General features: G+C 44.9%; 1 protein-coding gene across 1 annotated transcript in view; it reads right to left on the bottom strand.

The window, feature by feature from the left end:
• Positions 1-580: 580 nt before the first annotated feature.
• LOC311145979 (ribosomal protein S6 kinase alpha-1) overlaps positions 581-23,964 on the bottom strand; it is an 83,348-nt gene continuing 59,964 nt past the window's right edge. The window contains exons 3-21 of the mRNA XM_084182393.1: positions 22,998-23,174; positions 22,075-22,155; positions 21,708-21,787; positions 21,407-21,513; positions 19,229-19,266; positions 16,813-16,955; positions 16,456-16,526; positions 14,519-14,607; positions 13,953-14,017; positions 13,655-13,757; positions 12,879-13,009; positions 12,028-12,153; positions 11,661-11,750; positions 11,393-11,551; positions 10,563-10,724; positions 3,651-3,727; positions 3,388-3,505; positions 3,034-3,171; positions 581-2,010 (exon numbers count right to left, since the gene is read on the bottom strand). Of these exons, the coding sequence (XP_084038519.1) occupies positions 1,888-2,010; positions 3,034-3,171; positions 3,388-3,505; positions 3,651-3,727; positions 10,563-10,724; positions 11,393-11,551; positions 11,661-11,750; positions 12,028-12,153; positions 12,879-13,009; positions 13,655-13,757; positions 13,953-14,017; positions 14,519-14,607; positions 16,456-16,526; positions 16,813-16,955; positions 19,229-19,266; positions 21,407-21,513; positions 21,708-21,787; positions 22,075-22,155; positions 22,998-23,028 (1,932 nt within the window). The 5' untranslated portion in view covers positions 23,029-23,174 and the 3' untranslated portion in view covers positions 581-1,887. The remainder of the gene's footprint in view (positions 2,011-3,033; positions 3,172-3,387; positions 3,506-3,650; positions 3,728-10,562; positions 10,725-11,392; positions 11,552-11,660; positions 11,751-12,027; positions 12,154-12,878; positions 13,010-13,654; positions 13,758-13,952; positions 14,018-14,518; positions 14,608-16,455; positions 16,527-16,812; positions 16,956-19,228; positions 19,267-21,406; positions 21,514-21,707; positions 21,788-22,074; positions 22,156-22,997; positions 23,175-23,964) is intronic.

The raw sequence follows: 23,964 nt of genomic DNA, 5'->3' as shown, positions 1-23,964 counted from the left end.
AGAATATCTTTGAGAGAGTGCATTTGAGTGCTCAGTACAATCATTTTGACAATCAGTCTCACCATACTTGACATTGAAACAAAGAGAGAGGAGGACTGTGGGAAAGAGTCCATCATGGACGCGCCAACAGTGTGTGTGTGCTCGACATGCCTTTCAACAACAAAAGCAAATACAAGAAAGACAGCATTCAAAATATGCATATCCAAGAAGAAAACACAATGGAAAAAAACAGAACAAATTTAAAACATAGATTTCAACTTGTTAAGGATATCACAGATATTATTTTCTCTTTTTGTAAATTCTTTTTGACAAAAATATTTGGGCATATATCAAATCTCTTTTTTTTTTTCTCCTCTTCTCAGAATCGTCAGTGCAGAAAAGGGAAGGACAAAGCAACATGACGCCACACTGCACCAGACCACGCAAACAACTTTCTGCACCCTTCCCTACGACTAGACGCACTGCAAGTCATGCAATGGAGAGTGAGACACTCGGCCTGGTAAAAACCACAACATTAGAATTGACTACATTACCCAGAAATCCTAGTTCCAGTATAGTCTAAAAAATGAAAGACATTTATGGCAAAATGTTTTTTTTTTCTTTTAATGGTCATTCAAAATGTAGGAGAATGATAGTGATGGACTGTGATCTCTTTTTGTGCCATTGTCCCTTCCATTTTAAATGGAAAAACAGCAAAAACAATAAACAAATCGATTTGGCAAGCTGATCAACTGGAGACAGAACGATACACCAAACAGACAGACGTGCAGAGAGCTTAGCGACAGCCAATCACAGCGATGCTGAGCGGAGATGGAGAGCCAATCAAAATGACAGCAGAACAAAAACACAACCGAAACATCATCAATGGTCATCAACATCCTCTGTGGTAGCAGGTTGTCTCGCAAACTCAAGACTCACGCACACACACCTCTTATCCAAAATATACTGCCAACACATTTGCCATAACCTGCGCCTACCCCACTGCCCCTCATCCCCAACCATGTCCTGTTGCTAGTCCAGAGTGATTGACATCAAGTGATCATGCCCCCACGCCCATCCAGGAGGAAATAGAGACTACTGATATCACTGGCAGGAGGGGAGACTACAGCAGAGTACTGATATCACTGCCAGGGGAGGAGACTACAGCAGAGTACTGATATCACTGCCAGGGGAGGGGACTACAGCAGAGTACTGATATCACTGGCAGGGGAGGGGACTACAGCAGAGTACTGATATCACTGGCAGGGGAGGAGACTACAGCAGAGTACTGATATCACTGGCAGGGGAGGAGACCGCAGCAGAGTACTGATATCACTGGCAGGGGAGGAGACTACAGCAGAGTACTGATATCACTGGCAGGGGAGGAGACTACAGCAGAGTACTGATATCACTGGCAGGGGAGGAGACCGCAGCAGAGTACTGATATCACTGGCAGGGGAGGAGACTACAGCAGAGTACTGATATCACTGGCAGGGGAGGAGACCGCAGCAGAGTACTGATATCACTGCCAGGGGAGGGGACTACAGCAGAGTACTGATATCACTGCCAGGGGAGGGGACTACAGCAGAGTACTGATATCACTGGCAGGGGAGGAGACCGCAGCAGAGTACAGATATCACTGGCAGGGGAGGAGACCGCAGCAGAGTACAGATATCACTGGCAGGGGAGGAGACTACAGCAGAGTACTGATATCACTGGCAGGGGAGGAGACCGCAGCAGAGTACTGATATCACTGGCAGGGGAGGAGACCGCAGCAGAGTACAGTCAGTGGTCCTTGGCTGGTTAGATAGAGGTGATCTACTTGTCTCTTCAGTCCCGTGACTTGTTCCTGTACTGACTGACTGGGGGTGTTCTAGCTAGAGTCTCCATGGTCTCTCTCTGGTGGACCTAAAGAGAGGTGGAGGGGAGCTTCTTCACACGTCGCTGGGCCAGGAAGGACGACTCGATGGGCTTGAGCTCCGGGGTGGGCTGGGAGCTCTTCAAGGCAGAGTAGGTGGCCGCCATCGCCCCCTGTGGGAAGAGAAGAGGTAGTGCAACGTTAAGACACCAGTTTGGAGGACAGAGACACAGTAGCAGGTATTAAAAAGTCAAGTCGCACTGCACTGACTAGAAATACGCTACATGGCCAAAAGTATGTGGACACATGCTCGTCAAACATCTCATTGCAAAATCATGGCCATTAATATGGTGTTGGTCCCCCCTTTGCTGCTATAACAGCCTCCACTCTTCTGGGAAGGCTTTCCACTAGATGTTGGAACATTGTTGCGGGGACTTGCTTCCATTCAGCCACATGAGCATTAGTGAGGTCGGGCACTGATGTTGGCCGATTAGGCCTGGCTTGCAGTCGGCGTTCCAATTAATCCGAAAGGTGTTCGATTGGGTGGAGATCAGGGCTCTGTGCAGGCCAGTCAAGTTCTTCCACACCAATCGACAAACCCTTTCTGTATGGACCTCGCTTTGTGCACGGGGACATTGTCATGCTGAAACAGGAAAGGGCCTTCCCAAACTGTTTCCAAAAATTGGAATTACAGAATAATCTAGAATGTCATTGTATGCTGTAGCGTTAAGATTTCCCTTCATTGGAACTAAGGGGCCTAGCCCGAACCATGAAAAACAGCCCCAGACCATTATTCCTCCTCCACCAAACGTTACAGTTGGCACCATGCATTCGGGCAGGTAGCGTTCTCCTGGCATCCGCCAAACCCAGATTCGTCCGTCGGACTGCCAGATGGTGAAGCGTGATTCATCACGCCAGAGAACGCGTTTCCACTGCTCCAGGGTCCAATGGCAGCGAGCTTTACACCACTCCAGCCAACGCTTGGCATTGCGCATGGTGATCTTAGGCTTGTGTGCGGCTGCACGGCCATGGAAAGCACAGCTGAGCATAAATTGAAATATTTTATTTTATTTACTGGACTGATGGTACCTGCATCTGATGGTCATGGTGTTTTCAAGACAACTGACGATCGACCAGTCAATCGCGATCGACCCGTTTGGTGACCACTGGTGTAAAGTATTGTATGAGTCCAGTACCTTGACCAGCTTGGCGTCCTGGTGCTGCAGCTGGCTGTTGGACAGCTTGTCCCTCTGGACGATCCAGGGGTGCTTGAGGACCTGCATGGCAGTCAGCCGCTGGTGGGGGTCCACATGAAGCATCTTAGACACCAGGTCCTATAGAGACACAGCAGGGAGGAAGAAATCAATGGTTAGATGAGTTTTATATTATATACTGTCCCTCTATCCTTGAAATCCAAACCGAAATACATTTAGCCATTGTTTCATTTCACTACAGTGTGAAAATAAAATATACAAGCCAGCACAGTACGGTTCAGGTCGAGCACGATCATGTGAAAAGTTAAGTCACTCAGCAAGTCAGTCCTACGGTACCTTGGCTGCGTCCGACACGGCGTCCCAGTTGCCTCCTGTCAGAGTGAAGTGACCGCTGCCTATCCTGCTCAGGATCTCATCTGGAGTGTCCTCGGGCCCGTTGGCAAACGGCGTGAAGCTGAGGGAGAGGGCAGGGAGGGAGAGAGGGAGCACAGAGGACAAGTCAAATGAGAATGAATGGGTAAGTGAGTGAGAACATTACATTTTGTTGGAATACAGTGCACAGCTGTATGATTAGCATGTGGTGTGTGTGTGTTCCTTACCCAGCCAGCATGGTATACAACAACACACCCAGACTCCATATGTCACAGCCCTCGTCATAGCCCTGACGCTTTAACACCTAGAACACACACAGCATTATGTCACAACACCGTCCACCATGCATCACCTGGGTAGAGCTATACACCCAAAGGAAATAGTGTTTCGACTTTGACAAGGATGCTAGCCCATCGATGCCCCCTATCGGACAGAGCTCATGGACGGACACACCCCCTTGGTGATGCGGCTTTCTCCTATTTCCCGCGAAATTAGAACACCGCAACATCAAAAACGGTAGGTCCCGTGAAAATCGACCTCAGGTGAAACTTTCTCTTGAAACAATTAACTGTCTTTCAGGTCTCTGATGGCTTGGAGGGGCATTCAATACATTTCTGAAATCGCCATCTTGTGAAGAAAGAGTGAGGGGAGGGATTTATTGTGTCATCACAGTGCTACGGACCGGGTTGAGGGTCAAACATTGCCATGTTACTCAATGACGTTGTTTGCTATGGGGAATGCTCAGAGAAACGCGTTTGTAAACAAACTATAAAGAATTTGCTCGCCCCCTTCGTGGGATTAGACCACCAATCGATTGCTAGACCATACAGTGCAATCGGAAAGTATTCAGACCCCTTCCCTTTTTCTACATTGGATTCTGAAATTGATTAAATAAAACATTATACACTACACACAATAATGACAAAGCGAAAACAGGCTTTAAGTATTCAGACCCTTTGCTATGAGACTCAAAATGTAGCTCAGGTGCATCCTGTTTCCATTGATCATCCTTGAGATGTTTCTACAACTTGATTGGAGTCCACCTGTGGAAAATTCAATTGATTGGACATGATTTGGAAAGGCACACAATTGTCTATATAAGGTCCCACAGTTGGCAGTGCATATCAGAGCAAAAACCAAGCCATGAGGTCGAAGGAATAGTCCGTAGAGCTCCGAGACAGGATTGTGTCGAGGCACAGATCTGGGGAAGGGTACAAAAACATTTCTGCACCATTGAAGGCCCCCAAGAACACAGTGGCCTCCATTATTCTTAAATTGAAGAAGTTTGGAACCACCAAGACTCTTCCTAGACCTGGCCGCCCGGCCAAACTGCACAATCAGGGGAGAAGGGCCTTGGTCAGGGAGGTGACCAAGAACCCGATGGTCACTCTGACAAAGCCCCAGAGCTCCTCTGTGGAGATGGGAGAACCTTCCAGAAGGACAACCATCTCTTCAGCACTCCACCAATCAGGCCTTTATGGTAGAGTGGCCAGACGGAAGCCACTCCTCAGTAAAAGGCACATGACAGCCTGCTTGGAGTTTCCCAAAAAAACATCTAAAGGACTCTCAGACCATGAGAAACAAGGTTCTCTGATCTAATGAAACCAAGATGTAACTCTTTGGCCTGAATGCCAAGCATCACGTCTGGAGGAAACTTGGCACCATCCCTACGGTGAAGCATGGTGGTGGCAGCATCATGCTGCGGGGGATGTTTTTCAGCGGCAGGGACTGGGAGACTAGTCAGGATCGAGGGAAAGATGAACGGAGCAAAGTACAGAGAGATCCTTGATGAAAATCTGCTCCAGAGCGCTCAGGACCTCAGACTGGGGTTCACCTTCCAACAGGACAATGACCCTAAGCACACAGCCAAGACAATGCAGGAGTGGCTTCCGGACAAGTCTCTGAATGTCCTTAAGTGGCCTAGCCAGAGCCCAGACTTGAACTTGATCGAACATCTCTGGAGAGACCTGAAAATAGCTGTGCAGCGACGTTCCCCATCCAACCTGACAGAGCTTGAGAGGATCTGCAGAGAAGAATGGGAGAAACTCCCCAAATACAAGTGTGCCAAGCTTGTAGTCATACTCAAGAAGACTCGAGGCTGTAATCGTTGCCAAAGGTGCTTCAACAAAGAACTGAGTAAAGGGTCTGAATACTTACGTAAATGTGAGTTAAAAAATATGTGTTTTTGCTTTGTCATTATGGGGTATTGTGTGTAGATTGATGAGGAAAACAAAACAATTTAATCAATTTTAGAATAAGGCTGTAACATAACAAAATGTGGAAAAAGTCAAGGGGTCTGACTACTTTCTGAATGCACTGTATTTATGATATTTCAACATTTAACTATTGTGTATTTGATTACATTTAATCACATCTGTACATTAAATGTAGCCAGGTAATTGCAAATGGTGAATGAAACGCGTGTCAAAGCAAATGCAAGAAATCCTTCAGATTGAGAATTTGTTTTCGCTAATCATTGATAGCTAGCTAGCTAGAACATAGTTATTCTATCCTAGCTAGCTGTGGAATTGTAATATAACAAGCTAGACTTTTAGTTACTAATGAGCATGGGCATTTATTCACTTTCAAAGTATCCATTCTTCTACAACCCCTTTCTGTTCCTGCCTGTCCTTTTATAACACCCGGGCTCCCTCTTGTGTCCTTCAAGCCCATTACACTAGGGCGTCACATATCCCCTCTTCTTAATTAAGCAACATGCTTCCATAGCACAATAACAACATAGTGTGATGCATTGGCTAATGCCACAACTGGGCTCATAACACAACTGGGCCCTACATTACTGTGGTGTATAACACAACTGGGCCCTACATTACTGTGGTGTATAACACAACTGGGCCCTACATTACTGTGGTGTATAACAAAACACGAGCTACGTATCCCCCAGTTACTCAACCACCTGCAATGACAAGACTCTGCCCACATAACTAGAACCTAACCATAAACATCAGTTCTTTCCTTCAACCCCATTACATCATTACATCACACTAGCCATATTATATTATTAGCCAGCTAGCTAGATGGTCTTGAATTAAAGGTGTAGTTAATTAATTATACAGACACATATAAAATCACATCCTAACCATCATATTTTCTTATTTTCCAGAACATCATGCCAAACATTAGCACATTGAGAAAAACCCCCAAGAAGATAAGGAAACTTTACTGCCAGGAGGCCATGGTTGCCGCACTGGTGGAAGTGAAGGACAAAAGGCTGGTATAGTCAGGCCTTTGTGGATAGAGCCTCAGTCAAGATCAAACATGGCATATCTAGCTAACATTGTACTTTCTCCTCAGATGGGACCACTGCCACCGCCTCCTCCTCAATCACCCCAGCTGGATGCAAGACACGAGTTCTGCCTCCTACGCCAACCGGTAAAAAGCGTATAATTTTCTAACCATTGAATCTGATTTACAACTGATGTAAAGACTTCACCATTATCTAGCTATCACAGTTTATTAAATCCATATGCGCTCTCTCTCGCAACAGGCCACAAAATAAAAAGTAAATTTCCACAGTTCCTTGTGTGGCCAACGCAAGAGGGAGTTCCCTCCCACCAACAAGGTCACACCGTCTTCGGTCCAGTGTGAAAACAAGTGGTTTCACTTTAGTTGTATGCGGTGGAACGGGGAAGAGGAGGAGGATGTCCAATAATATAATATAATATAATATATAATATGCCATTTAGCAGACGTTTTTATCCAAAGCGACTTAGTCATGTGTGCATATATACATACATACATATATATATACATACAGTGGGGAAAAAAAGTATTTAGTCAGCCACCAATTGTGCAAGTTCTCCCACTTAAAAAGATGAGAGGCCTGTAATTTTCATCATAGGTACACGTCAACTATGACAGACAAATTGAGAAGAAAAAAAATCCAGAAAATCACATTGTAGGATTTTTAATGAATTTATTTGCAAATTATGGTGGAAAATAAGTATTTGGTCACCTACAAACAAGCAAGATTTCTGGCTCTCACAGACCTGTAACTTCTTCTTTAAGAGGCTCCTCTGTCCTCCACTCGTTACCTGTATTAATGGCACCTGTTTGAACTTGTTATCAGTATAAAAGACACCTGTCCACAACCTCAAACAGTCACACTCCAAACTCCACTATGGCCAAGACCAAAGAGCTGTCAAAGGACACCAGAAACAAAATTGTAGACCTGCACCAGGCTGGGAAGACTGAATATGCAATAGGTAAGCAGCTTGGTTTGAAGAAATCAACTGTGGGAGCAATTATTAGGAAATGGAAGACATACAAGACCACTGATAATCTCCCTCGATCTGGGGCTCCACGCAAGATCTCACCCTGTGGGGTCAAAATGATCACAAGAACGGTGAGAAAAAATCCCAGAACCACACGGGGGGACCTAGTGAATGACCTGCAGAGAGCTGGGACCAAAGTAACAAAGCCTACCATCAGTAACACACTACGCCGCCAGGGACTCAAATCCTGCAGTGCCAGACTTGTCCCCCTGCTTAAGCCAGTACATGTCCAGGCCCGTCTGAAGTTTGCTAGAGTGCATTTGGATGATCCAGAAGAGGATTGGGAGAATGTCATATGGTCAGATGAAACCAAAATATAACTTTTTGGTAAAAACTCAACTCGTCGTGTTTGGAGGACAAAGAAAGCTGAGTTGCATCCAAAGAACACCATACCTACTGTGAAGCATGGGGGTGGAAACATCATGCTTTGGGGCTGTTTTTCTGCAAAGGGACCAGGATGACTGATCCGTGTAAAGGAAAGAATGAATGGGGCCATGTATCGTGAGATTTTGAGTGAAAACCTCCTTCCATCAGCAAGGGCATTGAAGATGAAACGTGGCTGGGTCTTTCAGCATGACAATGATCCCAAACACACCGCCCGGGCAACGAAGGAGTGGCTTCGTAAGAAGCATTTCAAGGTCCTGGAGTGGCCTAGCCAGTCTCCAGATCTCAACCCCATAGAAAATCTTTGGAGGGAGTTGAAAGTCCGTGTTGCCCAGCGACAGCCCCAAAACGTCACTGCTCTAGAGGAGATCTGCATGGAGGAATGGGCCAAAATACCAGCAACAGTGTGTGAAAACCTTGTGAAGACTTACAGAAAACGTTTGACCTGTGTCATTGCCAACAAAGGGTATATAACAAAGTATTGAGAAACTTTTGTTATTGACCAAATACTTATTTTCCACCATAATTTGCAAATAAATTCATTAAAAATCCTACAATGTGATTTTCTGGATTTTTTTTTCTCATTTTGTCGGTCATAGTTGACGTGTACCTATGACGAAAGTTACAGGCCTCTCTCATCTTTTTAAGTGGGAGAACTTGCACAATTGGTGGCTGACTAAATACTTTTTTCCCCCACTGTATATATACACACACATATATACAGTGGGGAGAACAAGTATTTGATACACTGCCGATTTTTCAGATTTTCCTACTTACAAAGCATGTAGAGGTCTGTAATTTTTATCATAGGTACACTTCAACTGTGAGAGACGGAATCTAAAACAAAAATCCAGAAAATCACATTGTATGATTTTTAAGTAATTCATTTGCATTTTATTGCATGACATAAGCATTTGATACATCAGAAAAGCAGAACTTAATATTTGGTACAGAAACCTTTGTTTGCAATTACAGAGATCATATGTTTCCTGTAGGTCTTGACCAGGTTTGCACACACTGCAGCAGGGATTTTGGCCCACTCCTCCATACAGACCTTCTCCAGATCCTTCAGGTTTCGGGGCTGTCGCTGGGCAATACGGACTTTCAGCTCCCTCAAAAGATGTTCTATTGGGTTCAGGTCTGGAGACTGGCTAGGCCACTCCAGGACCTTGAGATGCTTCTTACGGAGCCAGTCCTTAGTTGCCCTGGCTGTGTGTTTCGGGTCATTGTCATGCTGGAAGACCCAGCCACGACCCATCTTCAATGCTCTTACCCTGGGAAGGAGGTTGTTGGCCAAGATCTCGCGATACATGGCCCCATCCATCCTCCCCTCAATACGGTGCAGTCGTCCTGTCCCCTTTGCATCCCCAAAGAATGATGTTTCCACCTCCATGCTTCACGGTTGGGATGGTGTTCTTGGGGGTTGTACTCATCCTTCTTCTTCCTCCAAACACGGCGAGTGGAGTTTAGACCGAAAAGCTCTATTTTTGTCTCATCAGACCGCATGACCTTCTTCCATTCCTCCTCTGGATCATCCAGATGGTCATTGGCAAACTTCAGACGGGCCTGGACATGCGCTGGCTTGAGCAGGGGGACCTTGCGTGCGCTGCAGGATTTTAATCCATGACGGCGTAGTGTGTTACTAATGGTTTTCTTTGAGACTGTGGTCCCAGCTCTCTTCAGGTCATTGACCAGGTCCAGCCGTGTAGTTCTGGGCTGATCCCTCATGATCATTGATGCCCCACGAGGTGAGATCTTGCATGGAGCCCCAGACCGAGGGTGATTGACCGTCATCTTGAACTTCTTCCATTTTCTAATAATTGCACCAACAGTTGTTGCCTTCTCACCAAGCTGCTTGCCTATTGTCCTGTAGCCCATCCCAGCCTTGTGCAGGTCTACAATTTTATCCCTGATGTCCTTACACAGCTCTCTGGTCTTGGCCATTGTGGAGAGGTTGGAGTCTGTTTGATTGAGTGTGTGGACAGGTGTCTTTTATACAGGTAACGAGTTCAAACAGGTGCAGTTAATACAGGTAATGAGTGGAGAACAGGAGGGCTTCTTAAAGAAAAACTAACAGGTCTGTGAGAGCCGGAATTCTTACTGGTTGGTAGGTGATCAAATACTTGTCATGCAATAAAATGCAAATTAATTACTTAAAAATCATACAATGTGATTTTCTGGATTTTTGTTTTAGATTCCGTCTCTCACAGTTGAAGTGTACCTATGATAAAAAATTACAGACCTCTACATGCTTTGTAAGTAGGAAAACCTGCAAAATCGGCAGTGTATCAAAAACTTGTTCTCCCCACTGTATGTATGTATGTAAACTTCCGACTTCAACTGTATGTATATGGTTTATTTTCCATAAAAAACCGGGAAATAGCGTCCGATAGGGGGCATCGATAAACGCTATGTACGTATTAATCATCATCATCACAAACACTCTCTCCTGGGCCTTACCTCCGGGGCTACAAAGTTAGCAGTGTAGCATGGGGTCATCAGCAGGCCGTTGTCAGCTCTCAGCTGCTTGGCAAAACCAAAGTCACAGATCCGGATAGACTCCGGGTTCCCCGACTCATCTACATAAAGGATGTTACTGGGCTTTAGGTCCCTGTGGACAACCTGGAGAGGAGGAGAGGAGGGGAGAGGAGGGGTAGGGGAGGAACAGAGCGGAGGGGGTAGGGGAGGAATAGAGGAGGTGGTAAGGGAGGAATAGAGGAGGAGAGAGGAGGGGTTAGGGGAGGAAGAGAGGAGGAGAGAGGAGGTGTTAAGGGAGTAAGAGAGGAGGAGAGAGGAGGGGGTAGGGGAGGAATAGAGAGGAGGGGGTAGGGGAGGAATAGAGAGGAGAGAGGAGGGGGTAGGGGAAGAAGAGAGAGGAGAGAGGAGGGGGTAGGGGAGGAAGAGAGAGGAGAGAGGAGGGGGTAGGGGAGGAAGAGAGAGGAGAGGAATAGATGGGAGGCGGAGAAGGAGAGGAGGAGAGGGGAAGGAGCGGAGTAGAGGAGGAGAGGGGAAGGAGCGGAGTAGAGGAGTGGAGAGGAGGGTGAAAGACAATTTATGAATTAGTCAAGGTCAAATGTGAACGCAAAAACAATCTACTTCAACTGTTTGGAGATAATCTGTTGGTCGTATATATATATTTTTAAATATATTTTAAAGTAAGCATATTAGAACAAGAAAGAAAACCATACTAAGAATATGAAGGAATATCAACACACTTGTTTAGACATAGTCCATTAAGTCCATAGCGACCAGTCTGTTACAGTGTGTGTGTGTGTAGATGAGTGTCTCACCCCCTGTACGTGGAGGTATTCTACAGTTTTGGTGATGGTGTGGAGCACGGCGCTGGCTTCTCGCTCTGAGAAGATCTTCTGTTTGAGGATCCGGTCCAGCAGCTCCCCGCCTCGCATCAGCTCTGTCACCAGATAAACCTGCTTCCCATTATCATACACCTGACAGATGGACAGAACACATGATGGATGATTCAGTGTTTGTGTGTGTGTGTGTGTGTGTGTGAGTGTGAGTGTGTGTGTGAGCGTGTGTCGGTGTGTGTGTACTCACGTCCTTCAGGGTGATGATGTTAGGGTGCTGGCCGTATCTCAGCAGGATCTCGATCTCCTCTGAAGGGTCTGTCATGGTCTTGTCAATCACCTGACAGCACACAATAATCCGAAAGACGCTATTATAATCCTCCATTAGGAGACCATGTGGAGATGGTGTGAGACAGACAAGAGATGAGAAATCACTCTCCAAAAGAAAGATCTGACTTAATCAATCAAAATGATTTGTTCAAATGTATCTTTTAGAGAGTCATGTCCAACTACTGTATTAGAATGGATTCAGCACCCCACAATGTGGATGAATAAGAACTTGGTGGACTGGGGAGAGTGATACACCCAGAGAGGGAGGTTACAGTGGGTGTTCTGACCTTGGCGGCGTACTCTGTGTTGGTGGCTTTGTGGACGCAGCGCTTGCAGACAGAGAAAGAGCCCATGCCAATGTCCTCCTTTAACATGTAGCCATCGCTGAACAACACGTTCTTCCCATGGAGTTGCTGTATGGAGACACCACATACACACACGCCAGTCTATAGTTTAGTGCTTGAACTGCAGTCTACAACAGCGCTTCACAAACACAACAATCAATGTATTGAATATTATACTATTATGATTTATTATGATTTATTTATCCACACAATCATCTACATACACACCCCTTTCCATGATCACAGATCCAGCTCACCCAGACACAACCATACTCCCCATCACAGTTGTGGTAAAGCACAGAAAACATTGAGGCAAATCAACCACAGCATCCATCCCTACTGATGGTATTAGACCAAGCCATTCAACTGGATTAGAGGCTTACTCCTCAACATGCGCAGTGTAAAACCACCAAGCACTAAACCCACAGCCTTATCTGCCCTTAGTAAGTATGGCTTACACGGTCATTACATTATACTGATTGACACACAGTGCTGCAGGACGGATAAATATGGCCATCTAGTGGTCAGAGAGTGAAAGAGCATGTTCTCCTTCAAAAGACAAATCTTGGGGAGGGAACCATCTGGCTGTCAGACAGCTCTCTGTCTTTTTACTGTCTATATGATATAGTTTTTGATAGAAATTAATGTAAGAGATGAAAATGAGATGGTTAGTGTTTGAATGCACGCATGACTGCAAGTCACTTTAGAAGAACGCACCTGCTAAATGGCATATATTATAATTATATATTTATATATTAATAGTGGGAATTTCCCCTCTGTGATGGATTGCTGACCTGGACCACTGGGTGTGGTGTGGGCTTGGCCAGCTCCTTGGCCCCCTCCTCATCCAACATGGCCGGGGCGACGAAGCTGAAGCCCCGGAAGAGCTGGTGGGCTCCGGCACTGGGTGGAACGCCTGGGGAGTCTGTGGTGGTCAGAGTAAGAATACAACATCATACACACGCTTGAAACAGACTCAAAAACAGACAGGAGAGCAAAAGAGTATTTGTTTTTGTCAAAAATGTAATAGTTTGACTAACTGTTACCAGCTGACAAACTTCAAAATGGCATTATAAAAGGTTTCATTCACCTAAATACACTAACTTAAAGAGTAAAAACAATAACACTCCCTGTGCTCCAAGGAGATGTAAGCAGCTTACAAGTACCAACTGTTTTATGATTGTTACTGCTTTCATTACCATTGATAGAATAAAGTGTGGTCTAATTCAGTCCACCCTTAGTGGAGTTGGTAAAAAGCAGATGTTTCTGGTTTTCAGGGATACAGTATTTTCCCGTGAAAAACGGAAGTGGGGACTCCGCTCAGGTGTCTTTTTACACCTTCTATGTTAGGTTAGATTCAGTCAGCTTTTTACACCTGCTATGTTAGGTTAGATTCAGTCAGCTTTTTACACCTGCTACGTTAGGTTAGATTCAGTCAGCTTTTTACACCTGCTACGTTAGGTTAGATTCAGTCAGCTTTTGACACCTGCTACGTTAGGTTAGATTCAGTCAGACCTGGTCTGTCTTGTCACGCTAGGACAAGTTACTCTTGTCAACTTTGACCTCTTACCTTTGGGTGTGCGGGAGGTGAACTCTGAGTCGAAGTAGAAGGTGTCGTCTGGCCGGGCCACCGCCGGCTTGAACGGGGGCGGGATCTCTCGCCGGAACAGTTTCTGAAAGGGTTAAAATAGTTTCTGAAAGGGTTAAAATAGTTTCTGAAAGGCTTAAAAGAATGGAGCCTTGAGAATTGCCGAAGCATATGGCAATATTCATTTAAAAATGCTAATTGGATGATGAGATTGATAATGAGTCCTGATAGGACTACACTAGGAGTGTGTGATGAGTGCCAGAGGTGAGGTCCCACTCACATTCCAGTCGATGGTGGAGAAGAAAGTGTGGCGTTTGATCTCCTCTGCACCATCCGCCCCCGAGCCTGTCCACACAATCACACTGTTAGTATGGATGACTGCATACAACATCAGCACAAGCTCTATGCTTAAAGCGGCAATCAGCAGTTGAATCAAAGCGTACTTCCCGCCCACTCTCAAATTCATAAACAGATCTATGGACGCAAGGACTGACCATCCATGACATCAAACATGATAGTTTTAACCATGTTATGAGGCTATATAGTGTTGGTTTACATTGACTTTGTTTACAAACATTGGAGTACAAGAAGCTTCTATTTTGGGTTTTGATGGGGGACGACAGTTGAACTAAGCTCATGAGGCATTTATAAGCTATATTCTTCAAGAATCAATAGTTACATATCATTAATTTATAAGTCCAAAAAATTGATGTAGCAACTGCAGATTGCCCCTTTAATATCAAATAGGCCTTATTATACCACAGTAATTACTCTCCTAGTGGAGTAACCACTGTAATTAGCTAGTCATTGGCTAGTGGGTAAGTACAGGTAGTTATGGAGACTCACCCAGTCTGTTGGTGGGGTTCCTCTTGAACAGAGATCGTAGGAGACTTTGAGCCTCTGAACTCAGGAACTGGGGCATTCCCAATCTTGCCCTGCAGGGGGAGACATTGTTAAATCCAGAAGGCTAATAAATAGTAGCCTGGTTAATCAAGATTGAACGCTGCTGAACGTTCACCATGGTTTCCCGGAACGCAGCATTCAGGCTGGTTTAGCCAGGCAAAATAAATAGTACTGCTACAGACACTCTAGCCTGTGATTGTGGGCCCAGTGTGGTGAATTACAGTGCATTCGGAAAGTATTCAGACCCCTCAACCTTTTCCATATTTTGTTACGTTACAGCCTTATTCTAAAATGGATTAAATAGAAAATGTTCCTCGTCAATCTACACACAATACCCCATAATGACAAAGTGAATACAGACTTTAAGAAATGTTTGCAAATGTATTAAAAATAAAAAACAGAAATACCTTAATTACATAAATATTCAGACCCTTTGCTATGAGACTTGAAATTGAGCTCAGGTGCATCTTGTTTCCAGTGATCATCCTTGAGATGTTTCTACAACTTGATTGGAGTCCACCTGTGGTAAATTCAATTGATTGGACATGATTTTGAAAAGCACACACCGGTCTATATAAGGTCCCACAGTTGACAGTGCATGTCAGAGCAAAAACCAAGCCATGAGGTCGAAGGAATTGTCCGTAGAGCTCCGAAACAGGATTGTGTCGAGGCACAGATCTGGGGAAGGGTACCAAAAAATTTCTGCAGCATTGAAGGTCCCCAAGAACAGTGGCCTCCATCATTCTTAAATGGAAGAAGTTTGGAACAACCAAGACTCTTCCTAGAGCTGGCCGCCTGGCCAAACTGATCAATCGGGGGAGAAGGGCCTTGATCGGGGAGGTGACCAAGAACCCGATGGTCACTCTGACAGAGCTCCAGAGTTCCTCTGTGGAGATGGGAGAACCTTCCAGAAGGACAACCATCTCTGCAGCACTACACCAATCAAGCCTTTATGGTAGAGTGGCCAGACGGAAGCCACTCCTCAGTAAAAGGCACATGACAGCCCGCTTGGAGTTTGCCAAAAGGCACCCAAAAGACTCTCAGACCATAAGAAACAACATTCTCTAGTCTGATGAAACCAATATTGAAATCTTTGGCCTGAATGCCAAGCATTACATCTGGAGGAAACCTGGCACCATCCCTACGGTAAAGCATGGTGGTGGCATCATACTGTGGGAATGTTTTTCAGTGGCATGGACTTGGAGATTAGTCAGGATCAAGGGAAAGATGAACGGAGCAAAGTACAGAGAGATCCTTGATGAAAACCTGCTCCAGAGCGCTCAGGACCTCAGACTGGGGCGAAGGTTCACCTTCCAACAGGACAATGACCCTAAGCACACAGCTAAGACAACGCATGAGTGGCTTTGGGACAAGTCTCTGAATGTCCTTGAGTGGCCCAGCCAGAGCCCGGACTTGAACCCGATCGTACATCTTTGGAGAGACCTGAAAATAGCTATGCAGCGACACTCTCCATCCAACCTGACAGAGCTTGAGAGGATCTGCAGAGAAGAACGGGAGAAACTCCCCAAATATAGGTGTGCCAAGCTTGTAGCGTCATACCCAAGAAGGCTCGAGGCTATAATCGCTGCCAAAGGCGCTTCAGCAAAGTACTGAGTAAAGGGTCTGAATACTTATGTAAATGTCATATTTCAGTTTTGAATTTTTAAACAATTTATATAAACTTGTTTTTGCATTGTCATTATGGGGTATTATGTGTAGATTGATGAGGGGGGAAAAAACAATTTAATCCATTTTAGAATAAGGCTGTAACGTAACAAAATGTGGAGTCAAGTGTTCTGAATACTTTCTGAATGCACTGTGTATATATATCACTGGCCAAAAGAAGTGACCTACAGTGTATTGTGAGAGCGTCTCCTTACTTCAGGATGAGGTTCATGGTCTCTTTGCGGTCCTTCCCTTGGAACGGCAGCGATCCGGTCAGCATCTCAAACTGTCAAACAAATACAACCACCACCTTTAAAAAAAAAACACTCATGCCTATCATATGCAATTCTACGGCTCTGACGCAAACACACATCATATTTATGTCTGTTTGATTGTTTGTATTGTGAGGGTCGTGTTCATTATGCACCAAACGGAAGAAAACAGACTAAAACAGGGAGAAATTACCTAAATGTGTCCAATAACTAACGTTTATTTTCATTTTTCAGTTGCAAAGCGTTTTACCAAGTTGTGCACTAATGAATGTGACCCAAATGACAGATGAAATGACTCACCATCAGTACCCCAAACGACCACCAGTCGGCGCTCTGTACGTGGCCCTGCCTGTTCACCACCTCTGGTGCCATGTACTCCACCGTTCCACAGAAGGAGTAGGCCTTCTTCTCGTGGTCAACAGCCTCTTTACACAAGCCAAAATCTGGGGAGAAGACACCACAAGTCAGTTACTATACAATTACCTGTACTACCATAAACACACATCATGAATACACACAGTAGACAGACGGGCACAGACAGAGAGGAAGAATAGACATGATTTACACTATGCTTTACAGACGTGGCCAGGAGGTTGACTATAATAACTAGTCTATAGCCTACAACTAGGGTCCAGGGTGTGTACGCAATGGCACCCTATTCCCTATGGAGGGTAATTATAGAGGGCCCTGTTCAAAAGGAGTGCACTATATTTTAGGGAGGAGGATGCCATTTCAGCCCTAGAGAATTTTGTCTGCCCAGAGTACCCTTGACGAACCCCTCGTGTATTTTACCAGTAGGCCAAGTACCCCCAGGATCCTAGTATCCATTGTGGATAGGCCAAGTACCCCCAGGATCCTAGTATCCATTGTGGATAGGCCAAGTACCCCCAGGATCCTAGTATCCATTGTGGATAGGCCACGTACCCCCAGGGTCCTAGTATCCATTGTGGATAGGCCAAGTACCCCCAGGATCCTAGTATCCATTGTGGATAGGCCAAGTACCCCCAGGATCCTAGTATCCATTGTGGATAGGCCAAGTACCCCCAGGATCCTAGTATCCATTGTGGATAGGCCAAGTACCCCCAGGATCCTAGTATCCACTGTGGATAGGCCAAGTACCCCCAGGATCCTAGTATCCACTGTGGATAGGCCAAGTACCCCCAGGGGTCCTAGTATCCCTGGTTAGGAACCACTGATCTACAGGTCCATGCATAGAGCAGTTATCTACACAGGAACAGATAAGAGTGGTGCTGACTCACTGACTAATGGGGTAGGCCAAGTGGAAAGAGAGAACAGGCAGAGTGACGTATGTGCGGGGGGAGGGGAGTGGGTTAGTGTGTGTGTGGGGGGGTAGTGCCATATATATAGAGAGTTGGGCCAATGCAGTTGAATGATCCGAGAGCGCCACTTTCTCCTCCATAGCCGTTGCTAAGTGATAATGAACTAAGTGACAATTAACTAAGTGATAATGAACTATGTGATAATTACCTAAGTGATAATGAACGCTTCCGTGTCGTGCTGTGTATTTCTGATAGGTTTTGAAAACTATGAAGATGTCCAGTGAAAGCAGATATGCAATTTGTTGACACTACAACACAGTAAAGACATGGATGCACATTATGGTCCTCTGTAGCTCAGCTGGTAGAGCACGGCGCTTGTAACGCCAAGGTAGTGGGTTCGAACCCCGGGACCACCCATACACAAGAAAATGTATGCACGCATGACTGTAAGTCGCTTTGGATAAAAGCGTCTGCTAAATGGCATATTATTATTACTATTATTATTATATTATTATTATATTATATTATTATTATCCTGAATGCTAACCAATACAAATGTCTTAAATTGGCTGCTCTGTTTTGCTTGTTTACAGGGGTCATTTCAGAGGGAACTAGCGGAGGTTCTGTCCTATTGTTACATCACCAACACTTCAAGAATAAAGTTCTATATGGGGGCTAACAGGGTGACTGTTCTAGAACCTGGCCTAATTCTCTATACACTGAGTGTACAAAACATTAAGGACACCTGCTCTTTCCATGACATAGACTGGCCAAGTCTCACTCGACCTCGGAATGCTCGGCTATGAAAAGCCAACTGACATTTATTCCTGAGGTGCTGACCTGTTACACCCTCTATAACCACTGTGATTATTATTTTACCCTGCTGATCATCTATGAACGTTTGAACATCTTGAAGAACAATCTGGCCTTAATGGCCCTGTACCGGTACTCATATAATCTCCACCTGGCACAGCCAGAAGAGGACTGGCCACCCCTCAGAGCCTGATTCCTCTCTAGGTTTCTTCATATGTTCCCGCCTTTCTAGGGAGTTTTTCCTATCCACCGTGCTTCTACATTGCTTGCTGTTTGGGGTTTTAGGCTGGTTTCTGTATAAGCACTGTGACATCTGCTTATGTAAAAAAGGGCTTTATAAATAGATGTGATTGATTGATCCCTTACTGATGTCACTTGTTAAATCTACTTCAATCAGTGTAGATGAAGGGGAGGAGACAGGTTAAATAATAACTTTTAAGCCAACTGAGACATGGATTGTGTGTGTGTGCCTTCCAGAGGGTGAAGGGGCAAGACAAAAGATTTAAGTGGTATGGTAGTTGAGGCTGTTCTGAGGGCAAAAGGGGGGGGGGGGTGCAACTCAATATTAGGAAGGTGTTCTTAATGTTTGGTATATTCAGTGTATATGGTAGTGTGTGTCCTACCTGTGAGTTTGATATGGCCCTCTTCATCCAGTAGAATGCTACAACAGATTAGAGAGTTGTTAGTGTTAGGTGTTACATTAGAAATTACAGACCTCTACATGCTTTGTAAGTAGGAAACCTGCAAAATCGGCAGTGTATCAAATACTTGTTCTCCCCACTGTATGTGTGTGTGTGTATATATATATATAAAAATACAGAAAATCACATTGTATGATTTTTAAGTAATTAATTTGCATTATATTGCATGACATAAGTATTTGATACATCAGAAAAGCAGAACTTAATATTTGGTACAGAAACCTTTGTTTGCAATTACAGAGATCATACGTTTCCTGTAGGTCTTGACCAGGTTTGCACACACTGCAGCAGGGATTTTGGCCCACTCCTCCATACAGACCATCTCCAGATCCTTCAGGTTTCGGGGCTGTCGCTGGGCAATACGGACTTTCAGCTCCCTCCAAAGATTTTCTATTGGGTTCAGGTCTGGAGACTGGCTAGGCCACTCCAGGACCTTGAGATGCTTCTTACGGAGCCACTCCTTAGTTGCCCTGGCTGTGTGTTTCGGGTTGTTGTCATGCTGGAAGACCCAGCCACGACCCATCTTCAATGCTCTTACTGAGGGAAGGAGGTTGTTGGCCAAGATCTCGCGATACATGGCCCCATCCATCCTCCCCTCAATATGGTGCAGTCGTCCTGTCCCCTTTGCAGAAAAGCATCCCCAAAGAATGATGTTTCCACCTCCATGCTTCACAGTTGGGATGGTGTTCTTGGGGTTGTACTCATCCTTCTTCTTCCTCCAAACACGGCGAGTGGAGTTTAGACCGAAAAGCTCTATTTTTGTCTCATCAGACCACATGACCTCCCATTCCTCCTCTGGATCATCCAGATGGTCATTGGAAAACTTCAGACGGGCCTGGACATGCGCTGGCTTGAGCAGGGGGACCTTGCGTGCGCTGCAGGATTTTAATCCATGATGGCGTAGTGTGTTACTAATGGTTTTCTTTGAGACTGTGGTCCCAGCTCTCTTCAGGTCATTGACCAGGTCCTGCCGTGTAGTTCTGGGCTGATCCCTCACCTTCCTCATGATCATTGATGCCCCACGAGGTGAGATCTTGCATGGAGCCCCAGACTGAGGGTGATTGACCGTCAACTTGAACTTCTTCCATTTTCTAATAATTGCGCCAACAGTTGTTGCCTTCTCACCAAGCTGCTTGCCTTTTGTCCTGTAGCCCATCCCAGCCTTGTGCAGGTCTACAATTTTATCCCTGATGTCCTTACACAGCTCTCTGGTCTTGGCCATTGTGGAGAGGTTGGAGTCTGTTTGATTGAGTGTGTGGTCGGGTGTCTTTTATACAGGTAACGAGTTCAAACAGGTGCAGTTAATACAGGTAATGAGTGGAGAACAGGAGGGCTTCTTAAAGAAAAACTAACAGGTCTGTGAGAGCCGGAATTCTTACTGGTTGGTAGGTGATCAAATACTTATGTCATGCAATAAAATGCAAATTAATTACTTTAAAATCATACAATGTGATTTTCTGTATTTTTGTTTTAGATTCCGTCTCTCACAGTTGAAGTGTACCTATGATAAAAATGACAGACCTCTACATGCTTTGTAAGTAGGAAAACCTGCAAAAATCGGCAGTGTATCAAATACTTGTTCTCCCCACTGTAGATACATATACATACACACACACACACATATCCCTCAGTTAATTCACAGTATCAGAATTGTATATGCCACACACGTACGGGAAGGAATACAAAGTTAGTGTAATCTGTCTGTGCACTCAGGCAAGGCTTTCTCATTCTCTAGTATCCATATGTCACGTTAAGATCCCAGTACTCAAGACCAGACATGATTGTCCTCTCAGTTTTGATGGTATCAACAATCAATTACACTGCAGTGAAATTTGCCGTTTTCTAAAATTAGGATTAGGGGCCTTGAATAATGGATATACATGTAGAAGAGATAGCGAACAGAGAAGCACTCGGCATCTGGATTTGATTCCCACTGGGGCCACTGATATATGTAAAATATATGCACACATGACTAAGTTGCTTTGGATAAAAGTGTCTGCTAAATGGCATATATTATTATTGTACGAACGTAATGCTACGATATGCGATGCTACGCTAGGCTAGCTAGGACTAGCCGCCCTCCGCTGAGGCTCCACCTACTTCTCAGGTTTGAGGTCTCTGTAGATGATGCCCAGGCTATGCAGGTGGTCCAGGCCCAGTGACAACTCTGCTAGGTAGAACTTCACATCCTCCTCTGTGAACATCACCTGGATACCACACACACACACACGATATTACTGACAACAAAACACATTTGAGTGTAATGCATAGAGGTTATAATTACCGTGACACATAAGATGTCACAAAGATACATTTTCCTGGAATATAGGTCCTTGAGGTCCACCTCTTTAGACAGTCTGGTGAAGACATCTCCTCCTCTCAGAAAACATTAAGAACACACCTCTTTAGACAGTCTGGTGAAGAGATCTCCTCCTCTCAGAAAGTCCAGGATCAGGTAGAGCTTTCCCTCTGTCTGAAATGCTGGAGACACACACACACACACACACACACACACACACACACACACACACACACACACACACTTAATGGGCTTGCACAAGTGTATATCCAGTGCTAAAACATTTGCATAAAAATGTCTGGCAAAGCTAGAGACTCAAAGCTTTTCCCATTCATCATATAAACATGGAGGGCACTGCCCATGATGACCAGAGGAAAGGTTATCGCTACAAAAGTGACATGGCGTTGTCACCACCAGCCCTGTGGTCCTTTACCATACTATTTGAACAAAGGTCTGGTTGTGAACTTACCATAGTGGAGTTTGACCACAAAGGGGTGGTTGACGTCTGCCAGGATGTCTCTCTCCATCTTGGTCCTCACCCGGTCTCTCACTGTGGGGGTGGGGAAAGGATCGGACCATTTCAGAGCCGTCAGAAGGTTAGCGCAAAACAATCCTACCATGGCTAAGACATAACTTAAACAAATGCCAAACTGTCAGTGTCACTAATAATATTTCAATCTCACTCAAGGGATACAGTATTTGAGAATTCAGTCAAAAGCAAAATGCCAAATAATCAATCCTTGAAATATTTTGATAATACAAATCATTTTTTTTTTAAACATGAAAAGAATGAAAATGTGAACGGACATTCTTGTCGAGTGCCAAGTAAACCTATGTTGACTTAGACACATTTTCAGCACACAATGGCTGTGAGTTCTATTCTGTGAGACAATCTGTTCCCATTGATAATTAAACTGTCAGGGTGTTCACATCTAGGGTAGGCAAGATCCCACAGCACCTGTTGACAGGGTGGGAACCGACTGACAGACTGCTAGCTGGCGGTGTGGTGGTCCTCTCCAACTACACATACAGGAGATACCCACTAACTGAAAAAAACACTAATTTCTTCTCACTGTCAAAGCCTTGAGACAAGATCAAAACACTGGGAGCAAAATTGTAAAGCAAAATGACAGGTGGAGTATCGAGCGAACACAAAAACATGTCAACAAATGAAAGAGGTGAGACCAAGCCTCCCTATGAAGATGTGGTTATGAAACCCGTGGGCTCTGTTGGACGGATTACAACATGTTTACAACCCCATGACTCCACAACATGTTTACAACCCCATGACTCCACAACATGTTTACAACCCCTATTCCTCTTTGTGTGTGTGTGTGTGTGTGTGTGTGTGTGTGTGTGTGTGTGTGTGTGTGTGTGTGTGTGTGTACGTACCTTTGAGGGTGGCTTTTCTCAGGACCTTCATGGCGTACAGCTCGTTGTCGTCGGGCGGCGTCACCTTCCGCACCAAGAACACCTGCAGGCAACATCCAACTCTCAATCTCAGAAATAGAAGTACTAGAACGGACAAACGGACATTCCCATCCAAGTCAATGCTCTGTGATGGCGGGACTGGCGGCAATATTGAATATACCAATAATATTTCAATTTCTGTGCTCAATCCAATGCAGTAAGCTAGAAACCTATGGGACCGACAAGGGGAATGGTCATCGGTATAACTACATGTGATGTTCTCTGGAATTCTTCCTGGCCTGCATAAGACCATAAATACTGTATTTTTTAACCAAAACCTCCCCTAAACACCATGAAACTTCCATTATGTAGTAGGCCAAGTTAGTCAAACTAATGAAAGTCATTTCATACTGCGAAACAGCCTGGCCTGACACCCAGAGCAATAAGCTCAACCGGAGGAAAAAACACTTGTCGTCTGAAGTGTGAGGGAGATGCAAATTAAATGGAATGAATACGAATGAACATGAAGTGGGTTTGTGTATACAGTGAGGGAAAAAAGTATTTGATCCCCTGATGGTTTTGTACGTTTGCCCACTGACAAAGAAATGATCAGTCTATAATTTTAATGGTAGGTTTATTTGAACAGTGAGAGACGGAATAACAACAAAAAATCCAGAAAAACACATGATTTGCATTTTAATGAGGGAAATAAGTATTTGACCCCCTCTCAATCAGAAAGATTTCTGGCTCCCAGGTGTCTTTTATACAGGTAACGACCTGAGATTAGGAGCACACTCTTAAAGGGAGTGCTCCTAATCTCAGTTTGTTACCGGTATAAAAGACACCTGTCCACAGAAGCAATCAATCAATCAGATTCCAAACTCTCCACCATGGCCAAGACCAAAGAGCTCTCCAAGGATGTCAGGGACAAGATTGTAGACCTACACAA

This window comes from Coregonus lavaretus (genome assembly GCF_964263955.1).
Source record: "Coregonus lavaretus genome assembly, chromosome: 18".
Lineage (NCBI taxonomy): Eukaryota > Metazoa > Chordata > Actinopteri > Salmoniformes > Salmonidae > Coregonus > Coregonus lavaretus.
This window is presented reverse-complemented; position numbering and strand designations above follow the sequence as displayed.